At 35.4% G+C, this 18,352-nt stretch overlaps 3 protein-coding genes across 4 annotated transcripts; 1 reads left to right on the plus strand and 2 right to left on the minus strand.

Annotated features, from left to right (window-relative positions):
• Positions 1–3,877: 3,877 nt before the first annotated feature.
• On the plus strand, positions 3,878–5,023 carry LOC126630207 (ethylene-responsive transcription factor ERF107-like). The gene has a single exon (XM_050300323.1). It carries the CDS (start codon positions 3,943–3,945, stop codon positions 4,678–4,680), a length of 738 nt encoding a protein of 245 aa, XP_050156280.1. The 5' UTR covers positions 3,878–3,942; the 3' UTR covers positions 4,681–5,023.
• Positions 5,024–6,829: 1,806 nt separating this feature from the next.
• LOC126630157 (ATP-dependent 6-phosphofructokinase 4, chloroplastic) lies at positions 6,830–11,907 on the minus strand. Its single transcript, XM_050300287.1, has 14 exons — positions 11,471–11,907; positions 11,326–11,372; positions 11,184–11,223; positions 11,016–11,078; positions 10,772–10,909; positions 10,474–10,632; positions 10,311–10,364; positions 10,169–10,237; positions 9,635–9,764; positions 9,451–9,491; positions 8,635–8,859; positions 8,435–8,483; positions 7,906–8,060; positions 6,830–7,357 (listed from the first exon to the last, which is right to left on the minus strand). Exons 1-14 carry the CDS (start codon positions 11,759–11,761, stop codon positions 7,199–7,201), a joined length of 1,620 nt encoding a protein of 539 aa, XP_050156244.1. The 5' UTR covers positions 11,762–11,907; the 3' UTR covers positions 6,830–7,198.
• A 1,515-nt stretch (positions 11,908–13,422) lies between these two features.
• Positions 13,423–17,097, minus strand: LOC126630174 (lipid droplet phospholipase 1-like). Of its 2 annotated transcripts, XM_050300300.1 has the most exons (10): positions 16,776–17,093; positions 16,204–16,271; positions 15,581–15,651; positions 15,221–15,463; positions 14,800–14,963; positions 14,651–14,706; positions 14,511–14,563; positions 14,302–14,422; positions 13,933–14,030; positions 13,423–13,832 (listed from the first exon to the last, which is right to left on the minus strand). In XM_050300300.1, the coding sequence occupies exons 1-10, from the start codon at positions 16,943–16,945 to the stop codon at positions 13,761–13,763; spliced, it is 1,116 nt and encodes a 371-aa protein (XP_050156257.1). In that variant the 5' UTR covers positions 16,946–17,093; the 3' UTR covers positions 13,423–13,760. The 2 variants fall into 2 exon arrangements, with proteins under 2 accessions (XP_050156257.1, XP_050156254.1); XM_050300297.1 differs by having other exon boundaries at positions 13,423–14,030; positions 16,776–17,097.
• Positions 17,098–18,352: the final 1,255 nt, after the last annotated feature.

An 18,352-nucleotide genomic window follows, 5' to 3' on the forward strand; every position in this document is an offset into this window, starting at 1 on the left:
TATTCATAGATAGGTTTTTACCCGAAGTATATGAGTTGTATGAATCTATATTTATGATTCATCTTATATGAAAATGTTGAGTTTGAAAGGGTAAAGTCGCATTTCAGTATAATATATATTCATATTTTAGGGTTTTAAAGTCATTGGAGACTGTTCATTACACTAGTGTTCTTAAGTTCATAATATTATATTGTTTGGGATAATGGTATATATTTTCAGACGCGGGAGGCTCCACATCTGATGTAGCAGCTTATCGTTCTCCGATTGATTGCATGTATTGTTTAATGAATAATTAACTTTTTAATTAGAAACTGATATGGATATGGCTGACAGCTACAGGTTAATCACAAAACATGATTTACAAAGGTGTTGAACAATGAAAAACGTTTTACCTACATTGATTATTATAAACTTTTGACCAAGTTAACTTTGTTCGAGGCTCATTGATCCCAATTGCTAACCTAATGTGTATGCCAAGTCATTTCTGTCTTTATTCGAGGCAATGAGAGGGATGCTTACACACACGTTGGTCTTGTACACACTATTGTAAAAGTGTGATGACGTTGTGCGTTTGAAGGAAAAAAGATACATACTTGATTCTTTTTGTAGAGAAATTTTTCAGTGTGATCGTTACATGATATGGTACAGTATGTGTTTTTGTATAAATAGTTGATTATGTGTGTTAAAAAATTAATAACTTAAATTAAGATTTTTCACTATTTGTATAAAAATACATGATGTACTATTCGTGTTCTTGTCACAATTAAAAATGCCTCCTTTTCATGTACATAATACGGACATAATTGTCTTCTATGTCTGTCGACTCAAGTGAAACGTGTATTAAATAGAATTGATATGTTTAATGAGCGTAGAAAAGAGATCGGAGCTTGATGTGACAAGTGTGGACCATGACGAACAGCTTACAGTTAAGCTAGGGTTTACTTTTCCTTAGGTGTCCATACATAAGGGTTCATGTATATCATTCACAAGTTGAAAGGCATGCAAATCTGAATGCGAAATGTTAATGTAATTAACTTTAATACAAATGGATGTAATGTAAAGTAAATTAGGTTTCAAAGCATGCATGCATGAGGCATCAATTACCAAATTTAGTGATTCAACGATACTTTTATTTTTATACGAAAATGAAAAATCGAACACATGACCTTAAATGCGGTAGTGAAAGTTTAACCACTACAAGTCATTTACGTAATATAAAAGGCCTTCGATCTAACCAATATTTGTCAATGTCAAAACCAGCTGAGAGAGAGCGAGAGAGAGAGAGAGAGAGAGAGAGAGAGAGAGAGAGAGAGAGAGAGAGAGAGAGAGAGAGAGAGAGAGAGAGAGAGAGAGAGAGAGAGAGAGAGAGAGATTTTTTTGTGTGACTGTTACACGGGATGGTACACCACGTGTCACTATATAAATGGTAGGATATGTGTGCTAAAAAGTTAATAATTTATTGGGATACTTTGGATGCGGTCCCTAGCTATGAATATTATTTGATTGAAATCTTGTTGGTTTTCAATTTTTGATCGAAATCCCTGAAATTAATGTGATAATTTATTTCTATGTACGTTACTATATTTTTTAAATTAAAAATTAAAAATTATAGTTGTTTATATAAATGAGATTTTAAATAAAAAACCATAATTTGTGGGATTAAAAATATTAAAATACAAATATACTATTGTGTGTGTGTGTGTAAACATGGGCATATTCATCAAAATTAACCAAAAAATTATTGTATTAAAACATGGGTACATTCTTCAAAATCACCAAAAAAAAAAAAGATATTAGGCTTAATAACATTAGTAAATTTCTTCGATTAAACTTGACATTAATACATTTTAAAATCAAAGAAAAAAAGAATATATCCATATAAGTTTAAAAATGGATTAGAAAAAAATTGAATAGATTTTATGTAATAAAAAAAGGGTACATTTTACATATAACAAATTGGTATATTTAAGAATGAGTACCTTTTAAGATTAAAAATTTGAAAAAATTACATGAATTGGTACATATAATTAGCATGGGTACATTTGGCAAAATAAAAAATGGGTATAAATAAATTTAAAAAAAATATGGGTACAAATACAAATAAAACTTTAAAAAATATGGGCACAAAAAGAAATTAATATATGGGTACAAATTAAAACTGAAAAGAAAATTAGTACAAATTAAAACAAGGTTGCAAATTACAAATGGATACAAACTAAAACTAAAAATATATGATAACAAATTTAGTCATAAATATTAATATACTAATTGTAACATTTTAAACATTAAATGAATATATTTAGAAATAAAAAAATATTTTATTATTGAAATAATTAATGATGTTATTAATACCCATGAATTTTGATCAAAAATGGAAAAAGAATATGATTTTAATCAAAGGAATAGCAAAATGAAGGATGAGAATCTAATTTCTCCTTTAAAAATAAAATTTCCCACTATTTACATAAAAACACGTGGTGTACTACCCGTGTTCCTATCACAACTAAAAATTTCTCTCTACCATCCGTGTTCCCGTCATAACTAAAAATTTCTCTGTCTCTCTCAGAGAGAGAGAGAGAGAGAGAGAGAGAGAGAGAGAGGTGTCTTCTCTTCTGTTTCTTTCGGTTTGATAACAGGAGACTTAGAGGGGTCTGCTCACAAGTTGATGAGATGCGTGTGGGGGAGGATCCTCTTTAATTAATTAGTTAGGTTTCTTTTCGATACAGCTTTATTCATACATAGCTTGTATCTGGACAAGAGCGACAGTGAGAGATCGACATTATGTGTTAGTTGCAGGGGAGGGACCCCTGCAGTTATCACAAGTTGCAAAACTTCTTCAACCTAATTGCAAGCCAGTAGCAAGTTGGATAACCCTCGGCTGGAAACAAAACTGTGGGCTGCTCTCTAATTTAATGTATTTTCTGACAATTTGATATCTTAAATTACTTTAATCTTTGAAGAACTCTGGTGCAGTGACTCTAGCAGTACACTACCATGGTTCACTTATGCAAACATTGATGTCTTAAACTATTATAATTTATCGAAAGTAACATTTGTACTTAAGTGTAAAGGGCTCACTTATGCTCTTACATTTCATTTATGTCAGACGCCACGCTAACGAAGCTGCCCATCTCTTAAGCTCAGCTTTGTCTCTTCTCCTCCAGCTCTTGCTTGTGATTCGAAGATCCTCCAGATTGTCTAGTGGATATTTTATTTGATGATTGTAATCAAATGTAGCTGTTAGGTTGTTTTGGCCTGATAATTTCTTACATAACCCATTAACTCGACATAAAAAGACATGAAAATAACATGTTTAGTTGGGTCTTTATCAAGTAACCCCTTAACGTGTCGGGTCGTTATAGGGTCACCAATTAAGAACCCGATAACTGATGAGATATTATTTGCCAGATCTAGACATGCATGTCAATTTCTTGCATAACCCGTTATTTCGACACAACATGACCCGTTAACGAATTAGGTCGTTATTAGGTCACCCATTAAGATAACGAGTTTGACACGTCACGACCCATTAAGATAACGGGTATGACACAAACATGACAAACACGCCTCGTTTGCTAAGCCTTTCTTTATTATGAGTGTAACTCTTCCATTTATCAATAAAATGGGGATTTGAACCAGAGTGCAAGGACCAGCACACTGCGTTAACTACTTAGTCTAAGTTCGTTGTAACTGAAAAGGATTGCATTCATCATTGGCGTAATCATTGAGAAGAATGGATAAGACCATTGGATTAATAGAGCAGCCCCCTTTTATGGTGAAATGTGGGTGATTGGGTAGTGATTCCACCTAAGAAAATAAAAGAAAGAAAAAGAAAAAGAAATGATTTTTCCTATATAAATTTCCTCAATTTCTTCTCCACAAGTCATCAAATATTATTTCTTAAATTAAAAAATAAAAATAGTATCCATATCCTTCCTGTGCATGGTAATTAGCTTCCCCTTCTGCCCTCACTTCAAAATGTCTACACATGAACAAGATGATTCAACTCTTGAGCTCATCCGCCAACACCTCTTAGAAGACTTCACCTTCACAGATTCCTTCATTTCTCATCTCAATTTCGAGATTACCCCTGATGATATCTCATATTTCGAGTTCCAACCAGTCAAACCCGAGTACTCATCCCTCTCTGAATCAGGGTCCAGCTCCCCCATTTCAACCCCAAATTACCACAGCCCCCAACTCTCAAATTCCGAAACGAAACCCGAAAGCGTAAACTTACCATCCATGGAAGTAGAGCCCCTGAATTTGAGCTCACAATGCTCACCAAAGAGAAAATATAATACTTGTCAAACTTCCAGTTCAAAAGATGAATTACAACAAGTTTCAGGCTCTGGTGATGTGTTAAGGCATTACAGGGGAGTCCGGCGGAGGCCGTGGGGCAAGTACGCGGCGGAGATACGTGATCCGGCCCGGAAAGGAACCCGGGTTTGGCTAGGGACATTTGACACTGATGTTGACGCTGCCAAGGCCTATGATTGCGCTGCATTTAAGCTGAGGGGCAGGAAAGCAATACTGAATTTTCCGTTGGAGGCCGGACTGTCCGAACCGCCAGTGAACACGGCGCGGAAGAGGAGGAGATCGGTAAAGCAGGAGGAGGTAACAGAGACTGAAGAATTGGAGCTTCAAAGTTGGGTGGTTTGGGAAGGAGAAGGTGCTTGAAGGAGCTCAGTGTTAATCTCAGGATCCTCCTCTGCTGATGTGTTAGAATATGATTGGATGGTGGATTTACTGATTTACTATATACATGGTTTATGTATTACTACAACAACAACCAAGCCTTAATTATCCACTAAGTGGAGTTGGTTGTATAAATATTAGAACGTTACTACGCTTGATTTTGCGCCAAATCTTCCGTTAGATTTATGTATTACTACAATATGAAGTACTGGAAGGATCAAATGTATGTAAAAATGTGGAATAATGAAAGATTGTTCGTAAGATGACAAATGAAAGAGAAAACAGAGACTAATTATAATTAATGAAACGTGTAATTATTTTACAATCTTTACTTGTTACATTCGTAATCAAAACTGTTCTAAATTGTAAAGATGCGTTTCATCTTTCATAATAAAAAACAATATTCATCACCTCGTTCAATAAAATAAAGACTAAATGTCACTAGATCAAATGATCATGTACAATGCAATGTGTAATTGTTATACTCTCCTAATTTGTTGCGTTTGTTATTAAAATTGTTTAAAATGGAAAGGTGTGAGGGCATTGGTCGAAACCCTAACATTTTCAAAATGCCGACGTCATGATGTTGATCTAGCTTCTAAGAGCACGACATCTGTGAAGCTCTCAATACACGCATTGAACTCTTTGCTCGATGTCCTACATACATATTTGACATGGTTCAAAAAGTTAAAATCTTGTAACTCAGTTGATTAAAAGCTTACTCAATCACCCGAGATCTTGTGATTGACTTTCTCCCTTCAGATATCGCCTTGACATTTACTTTGGAATTGTTGACTTTTCTTAAACCCTTATGTAGACTTCACGTAAGACCGACTGTAGGTGCAGTTGGGGTGGACTTGCACTGTGGGTATAGAATCATATTAACAAGGCATGTCCCCAATTTTCCTACTTTCATACCTCACCACCTTCTTGATCAGAATGTTCAGGTAGAATGCAAATGTCATAGTATGTTGACAAACGAGACCAAAAGATGATAACAAAAGTCAATAGGCATATTTCAGAGACAATCTCGTGTCTAGGGATATCTCTAGGTAGGGAACACTTCGTCGACGAACAAGTGTTCGGTGCGGCACACAGCCCATACGGCACACCTCACACCGGATGGGACTGCGAGTAGAACTGAATGATACAATATACAAAAGACTTCGAGTTTAGAATGTGACCGCACATACATGTGATCCGACTAATTGGACCTAATTGTGATCCTTGGAATTGTCACCATGTTCCGTAGACGACTCCTAATTTGCACGAGTACGCAACTCGCAGATAAACGACAGCCAATTTATGCAACTTGGAAGTTTGGGGTCCATGATGGAACTTTGCAAGTTGAAACTTTAAGATAAGCAGGACAAGAGACATTGTTTGCCTACTTTGTTGTTGCCGTCACCTTATCGGGATGGTTTGAAACGGATTAGTATGAAAAAATGATGCTAAACAATAAACCCTACACCACGAAAGAAAGAAATATTTTCTCTCCATTCGAGCGATAATCTAATCTAATCTAAACTGCGGAGAGAGATTTGAACTTGAAAACGAACTTGAAAACTTGGATGAAGATGCACAGCCCTAGCCAGGTTAGCTACGCTCGGGCCTGCAAAAAGGAAAGAAATGTTCTTAGAATAACTCGAAAGGAGGCTAAGTTCCTTTGTGTATTCTGAGCATTTTCACTACTTAGAGGTAAGGGAAGTAGAACAAATTTACAGCAAAAGCTCCCCTTCCATAGAGAAACTTCCAAAGACCACAGAAAAAATTAGTATGGTTGTTCATTCTAATCCTTCATTTTACTCTAAAGTCCCTCCATTCTAATCCTTCATTTTACTCTAAAGTCCCTCCTAGAAGAAGCTAAAATTTAGTGTTGGTCGAATCCTGTAACCAGTCTCCCTCTCTCTATTCCTATCCGAGCCGACCATAGCCTTAACCCTTAACCCGTCAAGGACCCGACTGCAAGCGTGTGTTGGCGAGTCAACTGAATGTTGAGAATGAATCCCACACTAAACACTTCTAAGCGCCATTATTCTATATCATGTCCTCGCACAAAGCGAAAAACTTGGATAGCATACTTCATGCTGCAAGGAAATTTGGGCAGTGAAAATATTAAAAAGTGAAGTGATGATGCTTAAGATAGCAGAAGTATCTATTAACAGAATAACTGGATTGACGATATTGTTTTACAAACATTTGCAGCATATTCAAAAGCCTAAGGGTCCTAAGATATTTCTTTCGAATTTTTGTACTTACTGAGTTTTTATTCTAACTATTCTCCCAGCTCCTCTTTTCCTCACTTCTCTCTTCTCTTTTCTCGTCCTCCATGTCCTCTGTTTCTGTCTGGTTTACCTTTTCTTGAAAATAAAAGCGTGAACAAGCAAGCCCGTAGACAATGTAAAACCTCTTCATAACGGTAAGACCTGTTCGCATACTTCCAAGAAACAACGTTGCGTTGTGCTGTCCACTTGAATGAACGGAGCTCCGCTCCATAAATTTATAAAGTAGCTCTCATGTTGTTTATCACATCAACATCCTCTTTAGCTTGTCCTTGCCCCTCACTGTATTCCAAGAAACTAGGCTGGTTCGTTGATGCAAGAAGTCTAGCCCACATCCGATCTGTCAACTTTACTGTGTTTTGCGTCTCTGTCACACGCTGCAATACCACATATCCCGTTCATAACTATACACTTCCCATCTTTTAGTGAATCATAACCATATACCTCCAACTTAATCAACATATTCGACCCACAACAGTACACTAGCATATAGATTATGAACTATTAGCCTCAGGTTCATAACATTGTTTCAGTTCAGGCCTCAAATTCAGTTCCATCGAACATGGGCAGTAGTTGTGGTCCATGAGTTTTATTCTATGCTCTCTATTCTAATTTTGTTTAACATATAAGTTATGCCGTTGAAAATTTTATAGTTTGGCTTTGGCCTCAGTCAAAATAATTGTAGTTTTTTAAGAGTGCCGTTTATGAACTTCTCCCGTTTGTAAAAAAGGAAATGTTTTTGCCAAAGTTTTGTAGTTACTTTCATGCATGCTACTGCAAATTCAACCTTGCATCATCTAGTTATCTAAAGATTCTATCCGCTCTTAGAATTTTCACACAAAAATCAAATAAAATGCAGTTCAAAAACCAACAACTTGAGCCAAAACTACCCAATAAGAACAAATGGAGCAGGGAAAGTACTTACAGCAATTGGAATATAAGCATGTCTACTGTTTACAGGCCCAACTGTGAAACCACTGAATCCTGCCATGACTCCATGAACAGCACTCTGAGCAAGAAGAGTACAGTATATATTGTCCGATGCATTACTTGGGATAGCTCGAATCATATAGGTGGGATCTGTAGATAAGAAGATAAACATATATTTTACTGAGATGTATTGCCCATAAACTTTCTAGTTTCTACAATAATGGTTTGCGAATGATAAGATCTTGACTTCTTAGCAAATCTACTTAGACTATAATTAATGTAAACAAAAAAGGAAATCGTAATAAGAATGAAATAAAAGGAAAAAGGAGTGCACAAACATTTCTTAGGATCCCAAACATTTCATTTCTTTCAAATGTTATCTACAAAGGTTACAGAAGGGGAAGAAGGGCCCTTTCTGAGTTTTGGCAAGAATCAATGGATTGACTATTAAGGGCTACTTAGTAGAGACAAAACTCTATATATGATCAGAAACAAAATTATATTTTCTCTAGCTCAAAATTTACCTATATATTTCATATTTATCGCCGTCTTCTGAACTTTTGTAAAATGATCCTGTGTCATGAAATATATAAGCATATAACTGAATCAGTATTATTGGATGATACAAGAAGTCTATAGCAGAAAAAACTACCCATGATGTAAATTAAGTAAAAAAGAAGTGTCTCAAAACTACTCAAAATACTATTGACAGTTTGTACTACACCTTAATCTTTTGGGTTAACCATAGACCAACATCGAGGAGTAGCTTATTTCCTGATGCATCTTTCACATCAACTGCATTCATCTCCCCTGAAATATATTCCTGCCCTGCTCCTTCTGCTAACACAATAACCACATGTCCATTTTCTTTAAGCCGCTCTTCGACAAATTCAAAAAGCCCACCCCGGCCTTCCAAATAGAAAGGAGATTCTGGAATCAAGCAGCAATCCTGTTACATCCAAAAGCGTATTGAGAGTTTTTATAAAAGGTAAGTTACTACTTGCTGAATATTTCATTTGAGCAATAACACTTAAACTATGAGCGTGTTCTTAACAATCGCAGCATATTTCATTTTACGGAGAACGGATGTTCAATATCATTGAAAATGGTGCTAGTCCAAATTAAAGCAAATTCATTTGCAGATATAATTGTATAGTCTCTAGGACAATGTTCACACCCTTGTCCGACATATAGAACATGTGCTAAATGAACGCTCCCTCAGATTCACTATTTTGAATCACTGATGTATACTGGAATGCACATACAAAGGTATGATTTCCGTAAGTAATTTTTTGTCTAATCCTTATAATAGATGTCCTTGTTATAAATTTCATATACTTGAATTGCTGGACTATATTGGGGTGCGCATACACAGTTATGATTTCTGAAACAAATTTTTTTGAAATGCTTTAATATAAGTCCTTTTGGATCTCATTACATGTTATGATATGCGCAACTTTGCAAGAATCCTAAGTTTTTTTCCATAATCATTGAGATCATAAGTAGGTTATGTTCTAGGGAGAGGGGTTAAAATTCTTACCACATCTCGACTTGCCAAAGTTGCATTTAGAGCAATGAAACCTACAGAAGAAAAGTGTATCAAGTACAGGCAAAAATATGTGAAACCAAATACTAGAGACGTTCATTCATCATCTGACATAAGTTGATAAGGAAAAGGTAAAAAATGAAAGTATGTCATTTGTTCTATCATTTAAGACACATACCACTGTATCTGCCCATCAGTTTGACAATTCCAACTCCATTGTCCACACTTTCAGCCTCCACATGTGCAGCATTAATAGCTCTCTGTGCTTCTTCAACAGCAGTATCGAAACCAAAAGATTTGTCTATCACCTAAAGCCAAATTTCAAAAATCATACGGGTAGATTAATGATCCACTTGATAAAAGCACAACATCCTAAACCGAAAGAAGAAAGATTTTCGAAGTACAAAACCAAATTGCATAATAAATGAGAAAAGGGAAAACAAACTTTCTTTTTATGCCCTTTCCATTTAAGATTTTGGTGGAACTTTCTGAATGTTGACTCTAGAATTCAACAGCATGTCATCCAGATTAAATATAGTTCTTCATCATATGTGGACAAAACACATGTTGCTCATGAAAATTTAGAGTACTCGTATTGAGCTTGTGAACTTTCCAAATTCAAAACTGGCATCAAAATTTTATTGCAATTTGCAGAAGTTAACAGGATAATGATACCAATAAATGCAAATCATTCGTGAACGAAAGAACTTACAGCAATATCATTATCAATTGTCTTAGGGATCCCAGCAACTGCCACTTGAAGACCACGTTTCTCAACTTCCTTGACAAAATATGCTAATGTCAGATCATGATGCGACAAGGAAATGGATTAATCTTAGAGAGAATATGTTCACCTTGTATATAAGATCTGCTCCTCTTTGAGTGCCATCGCCTCCAATTATGTATACCTAGAAGTCATATTACCAACTTCCACTCATCAACTTCAACATTTTTCATTGGGGTTAACACAACCCAACACAAACATGCAGGAAATGCAAGCATACATAATATATTCACCTGATTTATTCCTCGGTCCTGTATGTTATCAACTATCTTGTTTGTATCATGACCTCCTCGTGAAGTTCGAAGAAAGGTGCCACCGCGCTTGTGAATATCATTGACAACTTTTGGTGTCAACCTCAATGTATTTTTAGAGTAAAATCCCCTATATCCTCCCTGAAAGTTTTCAACATCAGCAAGTTTACAATTCCCTAATCGATAATATTCTTAAAAGTTCCAAAATCATTAACTAGAACTTTTTGCAGCCATTCACTACAAGTGTTGCAGAGTTAGAAACATTATGAACTGAACTAACCTCAATTCCAAGTATATCTTCAACACCATACATGTAGTTCAAGCCGCATACTATTTCCCGAATCACAGTATTGATCCCCGGGCATAAACCCCCACACGTGACAATGCAAGCACGAACTTCATCCGACTTGAAATAAACCTAATATTAGAAGCCTCGCGTCACATTTTCCGATAGAAAGAAAAATCATGGTCCTACAGTTTCATTTTCCCTAAGCATATGGCGGTTTAGATGAAAGAAAATGCACCTTTTCCCGGGGTCCTGCACGTCGGAAATGCACCCCTCTAGGGCCCTCCTTTTGAACAACAACCTAGGGCCATTGCACAATGCAGTTATTCAAAAAGCAACAAAAAACGAAGACAAAAACAACAGAACCGAAAACTTTGCAGTTAGATTTTACAAAAAATACACTCACTTTCTGCGCAACCACATCGTCAGGGCTCACAAAAGTTTGCCTACCAACATAAACAGATTATCTGAATAAATATAATTACCGAAAATTTAAATTTTCAACATGAAATTGGTAGATTTGCAATATTGACGTAAGCAAAACTTACTTGACAACTGCATAAGCTTGGCTCTGTTTCAATGGATTTGGATATGACTGCAAAAACAGGAAAAAAAACAAATATTTAAAAAAAAATCAAACACAAATTGCTTAATTTTTTTAAACGGTGATTAATTACTAATTAGAAAAATTACCGGCAAATTAGGGAGAAAATTAGTCAAGTGAGGGACGTCTTCGAGGACGAAGCCGTCGTTAGCCGGCTGATGATTCGAGCTCTGAGATCGGATAGGCTGGTTTTGGCGCGAACGGAACGGAAATCCGAGGAAGCTTCTGGATTTGAAGCTGGGATAGCGGAGGGTTTGAACCGACGGAAGCGACGGGAGCGACGGAAAAGACTGGGATCTGGAGCCGAGTGAATGGGAAGCCGAATGCAACAGGGGCGAGGACTTGGTGGAGGAGATAGGAGATGAAATGGTGGATTCCATTGGAATTTCGCAGCCTCCGATGTCAAAGCTTTTGAAAATTTGCAGAGAGAGAGAGAGGGTGTCAATGGCGGAAGTTTGGGAGGAGCTGCGTTTTGGGTCAGCTGCGTTTGATTCCGTTAAGTTGGGGGCTAACCGAAACTAAGATGGTCGTTAATGGTGTTTAACTACAATACGACACCTGTTAGGTCAAAGTAAAGGAAAAGGTCACGTACGTGGCTGATTTTGGACCCGTTCTGAATTACGAAGAAGCCCCTGGCGTTCACATTATTCACAAAACTTCCACCATATTGGGCATCGATTGAAAAAATTTTAGGCGTGACATTGTGACCGTCACACATGGTCTAAAATATATATAATATTTCGATATTTTTATTGAAATTTTCGTATTTTTGGACTATCGATATTTTTTTAGATTACCGATATTTCTGATATCATCAATATTTTAGACTTTGCTAAATCACTTATGTATCTTACCATGCAATGTATAAAGTGTAAACTATTGTACTAATTCATTATATATAAATGATTATGGTGTATTTAAACTTCTTTCATTAATTACTACATATTTTCTACACTTACAATGTTTGTCAGATCGCTATATAATCAACTTAAATCAGTTATATCTATCATGCAATGCATTTCCTTCTAATTTTTGTGATAAACTAATAGATAATTGACTAAATAAACATCATGCAAAGTTTCAATAAAAATTTCCAAGTTTTTCTTACAATTTCTGTGGTTTTTATTCAATTTTTATCGATATCAATAATATCCAGATATTTCTATTGAAATTCCGTGTTTTTGGACCACCGATATTTCCGATATCATCAATATGTAATACCTTGCCGTCACATTGTGTTGCTAGCCATGTTTTAAAATATGATTGGGCAAAAATAATATATTATGTTATAAATTGGTAAAAGTTAGAGAGATAATTTTTATTAGTGACATGAGCGAAGCATGTGTAAAATATCATACGGTAACTATAACACAAGAGGATGACCAATAAAAGAGAGAGGGATAAATAATGATGTTATTGATCTTTCTTGTTCTTTTTGTATATCTTGATAAAAATCGGAGTGCTCTATTTATAGAGCAACTCCAAACAAACGTATTATTACATTTAGAAATTTACAGCACACACCTTTTGAAAATACGATATCCTTCATTTCCAAAGTCCACATTACTGTGGGGGTATTGAAAATCTGTGTGGGCATCCATTAATCTGCCAAATATTTTCAACATATTCATAAATGTATGATATATTTAGAAATAAATTCATGAATATTTATATCCACCCATTAGCATTATGGGAAAACTGTTTTCATATTATTAATCAATAGATAGACGTGTGATATTTTAGCGGACTGAAGACACCATGCAATGTAAAAGATAAACTGAAGATGCATATATGGATTGAGGTACGTTATTCACATATCCCAAATTACTTTTCACTCACCCTTAACATATCCCAAATTACTTTTCACTCACCCTTATTAATTTATATCCGTTGATCTTCTTTAATTCATCCGATCAGAGGGCCGAAAATTAGAAAGGTGTGTAAGAAGTAAAATGAGGTGTGTGAATATCACACCGCTATGAATTTAGCTTCAATTTCCCCCCTCTATAATTGGAAAGAAAAGGTAGTGAGGACATGGTAGTAGATAAACAAGTGGAAATGTTTGCATTTGTAATGAAGATCTGGTTCATATACATACATATCAACGCATACCATAACGAGTGAACAAATTTCTATCACAGAGCTTGCTTGAATTGAGCACATTTCGTGCACAGCTTTCCGGTCTAATAACCGATTGCCTTCGGCCGCAAGCTGCAACGCACCAACAAAATACAGATACATTCTTCTTTCGCCCGGTAATTGAGATACAATTCAACTGTGCAGATAATCATGGATTTCTCTCCACTCGGCGTAGCATTACTGAAAGAACCGCAGTCAGGACCACTTCGCGATGACAATTCTTCTATCTGTCGTTAGGTTTTACTTGAGGAAATGATCCATTATATGGCGGATGACATCTTCACCTTCTATATGTACACTTTTATTTTTGACCTGTAAAATGTTCAGAGTGCAAATTTGTTTCTTTAGCGTAAGGTGTGAGCATGAGGGCGTGTGAGTGTGCGTGTGGGAGAGGGAGGAGAGAGAAGGAGACCTGAATGACACTATGAGCAGCAAATCTCTGTCTGCTGCTGTGGAAACTAACATCTACTTTTTCCCAGGACACGCGAGATAGGCCCTTCAATAGTTCCTCTGCACAAAACAAAGTTGTTAAGAAAGAAATTATTTAGGAACAACCGATATCTGCAACTCACTACGATACAACAAATGAAAGTAAAAGGCAGGTTAAACACAGACGCAAACAGATACTAGAGCAATGAAATTTATTAATAAAATGTAAGCACATTAACGAGGTAACACAAGCAGAACAGCGACAAGTATAGACAACGACTTCTGTTTACATAGAATTCAATGATTAATATACTATTAAAAGTTGGAAACCAAAGTGAAATGAGTTGTTAACCTTCAAGCTCGTCAGAGCCACCATCTTCTGCTGAAGTAGGCTCACACTGCTCAGCGTCATAGGCCTTGCAGTGTTCTTCATAAACAATATGCGGATATTTTTCGTCAACAGTATTTTCCCACTGATAAGCAGAAAAATCAAAACTTTAAATGAAAATCAGAAAACCTGACCTTAAAATTACAATTATAAAACCATGCAGATGGAAATACCTTTGGAAGTTCACTGTTACGTCTAATACATGATGTTTTCCAGCCGACAATATCTTTATAGTATTAATTATCAAAAACAAAAAGTGAATAAGGCATAGAAAAATGGAAAGTATATATATTGATCATAGAAAATAGGATACGGTCATTGCCCACATTTGAATACACCACCCTTCGCTTAAAACTACGCAATGCAGACCTGTCAAAAAAAAAAGTGTCATTCTATATACAAGAAATCTCAAGAAACTTCGAATCTCAAATTAATGTTTGAACATGGATGCAAGTAACATACATGAAATAACAACCATCAGAATCTTCTATCATGCGTTTAAGCAGTGGAGGCTTCCCATCGTCATCATCATTAAGAAAAAGATGCCGACCTGTCCTCCTAAATATCAAATGAATAACTGCACTAGCAAGTTTTTCAAAGGCAGGCACACCAAAAAGGAATGGTACCTACACAAAGTGAAATAATTCATTAGTAAAAAGTGGCAAGTGCATATACCAACTGGGTTACTACTACGAAGAAAATAACATAAGATCAGCCTAACATCTATCACTCCTGAGTCCTACCTTAACTAAGTCTTTCACTACATAAAACAGAATCAGATAAACCAATACAAGCCAAGAACCTGATCAAACTTGAGACGTTACAAAAATTCTAGGATTCAAGTACATTCTGAATGAGCAAGTGTTAAAGGCAATTGTATTACCTGCTTGTTACCCCTTGATCCAAGATGAGGTGTAGCAACAGTAATAAAGTTCATAGGCTCCAAGCCAGCTAATGTACTCCTTGCATCCTCTTCACGCCCATTAGGAGATGAATGCTCCGTATTGTCACTTTTAGGGGGTCTATATAGCCTCCCAATTGCATATCTTGCCACTAATCCTCCGACAGAATGTCCAATAAATGAGACCTTACGTAGATTAGGCTTTTTTTGAGTCAGTTCGATAACCTAAAAGTAATGAACTTGGTTAACAACGGTACAAAACGAGAAGTGGATCCATCATTTCAGAAATGAAAACAGATGCAATAACTTCCATTATATAAAATACATCAGGCAGAAATGAACCTCCTCTGCCAATCGCTCCCCCATCACATCCACACCATCTAGAGTCAACCTAGAGACATTCCGTTCACTACCTGCAGCCGGATTTCAACCAAATTAATTAGATTGGACAAACATCATATTTTCTACAAACAATACCGACTGATATAGATCACTTAGTAGAAGTTTAAACATCAACATTGCACTAATTTCACTTTTTTAAAATCTTAAAAGTTAAAAGAGCTAAAAATATAAGAAACAAACAGCAAGGTATCAGGATCCGAAAAGCTAGAACTTTGGAAATTAAAAGGCTAAAAGCAAAGAACCACCACTAATGCAAGCAGGGATCCAAACTTAGACTAGAAAAGTAAAGCAGCAGGGTGATCATATTGACACCTTTCTCTGTTTCAAGATTCTTTTCTTCCGCCAATCTTCTATTAACATTAAAAGGAAATGCACAAAGTAGCACTAAAGTGGCAGGTAACAAATCAAGAAGATACATTTTAACAAAAATTGTAACCAACGACAGACAAAGACCATAGGACTCGAACTGATAGCAGGTATAATAAAATTCAACCCCAAAACGCCTTAATAGATGAAGTGTATCGGCATTAATTGAATGCATAACACAAAAGATTGTTCCTTACAATGAACAATAACTTTATCTGGAAGTGTTTTAACAAATTGCTCCGCCCCAAACTTCCAATCCGCGGCACTGCACGAGCAAATGCAAAAACGATATCAACATTGTACAAGAGTGAGAATTTACAGAACAAGAAACAGACCCGTTCAAATACTCAAAAATACAAAACGAAGGAGGTCATGCTCAAAATCTACTTTAACGTACACACAACCAAAGCAGATACTTTCCGATTCACCAAACATCAAACTGTAATCTTTGCCCAATCAACAAGCATAAATTTGTAAATTAAAATACAAAAATTGAAAATGTATACCAGAAATGAAGTCTTGGTACGACTAATACAGATTTAGAACTACCAATTTAACTAAAAAAATCAAATTTATCATCAAAACAATATAATTTGTCAATAAAATCACTAGACATTCAACATTATCTATCGCGATAAGCAAAATCACCACCACACCGTCTCAATCTCTCGATAAATCAAGAAAATTCAGAGTACAGCTAAATCAAATCGTGATTATATAATTTTCTTCCAAGAAAAAAATATTAAAATATGAAATTGAAGAGTCGTACGTTCCCATAATTCCATGGACCATGACGACAAGATGATCAGCGGAGGAAGATTCCGACTCCTTCGAGCTCCAGACGTCGCGATTCCCGTTAGCCGACTCCGAGGAGCAGACTCCGTTCTCTACGATGCCGTTTTCCATAGCTGCTACTGACCGCCGTTCGGCTACGGGCATTGACTGAGACGAACGGTGGCGGGAAGCAGAAAACGGGAAGCGATTGGGGAGATTGGAGAGAGGGTGAGGAAAAAGAAAAGGAGGAGAGCTTTTATGTTGTGGGACGTTGGTTGGTGGTTGCGAGAGACAGAAACGGTATGGAAAATTGTAAGAACCCTGAGAGTGGGGGAAAATTTTGTGTGTGACGGGAACATGGATATGGATGATATATTATGTGTTTTTATATAAGTAGTAGAAAATTTTAATTTTTAAGTTATTAATCTTTTAATACACATAATTCACTATTTATATAGAGATACATGATGTATCATCTCGTGTGATGAAAACACTGAAAAATCTCATGAGTGAATGAAACTGATTTTTTCGTTCAATATTTTTACTAAAATTTGAACCGGCAAAAAAAGAATATATATAGGAAAACTAACGAGGAAAAATTTTAAAATTTTTGAATTTTAACTATAAGAATAAAATAAAAGATAAAATAAATAGTATCAAGATTAATTATTTAATATAAAAGTATGATTTTTTGTTAAAATGAAAGTTTTTCATTAAAGTTTTATATATATATTATATTATATTCTTTGTACTATAAAGGTAAATGTTGCAGATTGTAAAGTAAGTTTGTGAATTGACATCTTCTTGAGTTTATAGCTGATTTAGATGTCATTTTAAAATAATTGAAAATATTTTTGATGAAAATATTTTTGAAATTAATTTTTAATAAAAATTCAAGTAAATCTTGAAATTTTTTTTTAAGTACTTCCTGCAAGTGAGCACTTTAGAATTCAATCAATTTGACAAAAAACGTTTTTAGTCATTTTAAAAGTACATTCAAACAAGCCCTTAGATTACTTCTCATGTACTACTTGATTTTATAATATAATTCGAACTTTCTTCAGTTCATTAAGCTTAATAATATTTGTTCTTAATTTCCGAGAAATAAAATATAAAACCAAATTTTATGTTAGTGGATGAGAATCGTTGCATGACATCATAATAGTAGTGGATTACATTATCAGTTGGTTCCGTTAAGATTCGTTAACGCGTTGTGGCGCGAGGGAGATAAAGGGGGTCGGGTCAGCACGCGGGTGATGTAAGATTTGGCGCTTTCCAAGCTGGGGAACTTTGGGAAAGCACCAAGGGTCGATCGTAAATACGCGACCACGGACGAGTTTAAATTTTGCACATTACATTTAAACCGCGGTGTAAATAAGTTTAAATTTTGAAATTTTTATATATCTTTTATGGGCATGTTGAAATTTAAACTCATAAAAAAAATAATGGGAACTGTTATTATCACTTTAAAAATCTTATTCTACACTTCTCATAAATTCTTTCTAATTATAGAAAGTTTGGAATACCAAATGAGATTTTTGGAGTGCTAATAACAATTCCTAAAATAATAGA

Source organism: Malus sylvestris, chromosome 1, assembly GCF_916048215.2.
Source record: "Malus sylvestris chromosome 1, drMalSylv7.2, whole genome shotgun sequence".
In the NCBI taxonomy this organism is placed as follows: domain Eukaryota; kingdom Viridiplantae; phylum Streptophyta; class Magnoliopsida; order Rosales; family Rosaceae; genus Malus; species Malus sylvestris.

What these genes read in the sequence shown, in the direction of transcription:
- LOC126630207 (XM_050300323.1), top strand. Translation starts at nt 3,943, where the DNA reads ATGGTAATTAGCTTCCCCTTCTGCCCTCACTTCAAAATGTCTACACAT.
- LOC126630157 (XM_050300287.1), bottom strand. Translation starts at nt 11,761, where the DNA reads ATGGAATCCACCATTTCATCTCCTATCTCCTCCACCAAGTCCTCGCCC. An exon ending in ATTTTCTCCCTAATTTGCCG is followed by an intron (nt 11,373 to 11,470) that starts GTAATTTTTCTA and finishes CTGTTTTTGCAG; the next exon opens with TCATATCCAAATCCATTGAA. An exon ending in ATGCTTATATTCCAATTGCT is followed by an intron (nt 7,358 to 7,905) that starts GTAAGTACTTTC and finishes GTGGTATTGCAG; the next exon opens with CGTGTGACAGAGACGCAAAA.
- LOC126630174 (XM_050300297.1), bottom strand. Translation starts at nt 16,945, where the DNA reads ATGCCCGTAGCCGAACGGCGGTCAGTAGCAGCTATGGAAAACGGCATC. An exon ending in GGGAGCGATTGGCAGAGGAG is followed by an intron (nt 15,464 to 15,580) that starts GTTCATTTCTGC and finishes CATTACTTTTAG; the next exon opens with GTTATCGAACTGACTCAAAA. An exon ending in TGGCTCTGACGAGCTTGAAG is followed by an intron (nt 14,031 to 14,301) that starts GTTAACAACTCA and finishes TGTTTTGTGCAG; the next exon opens with AGGAACTATTGAAGGGCCTA.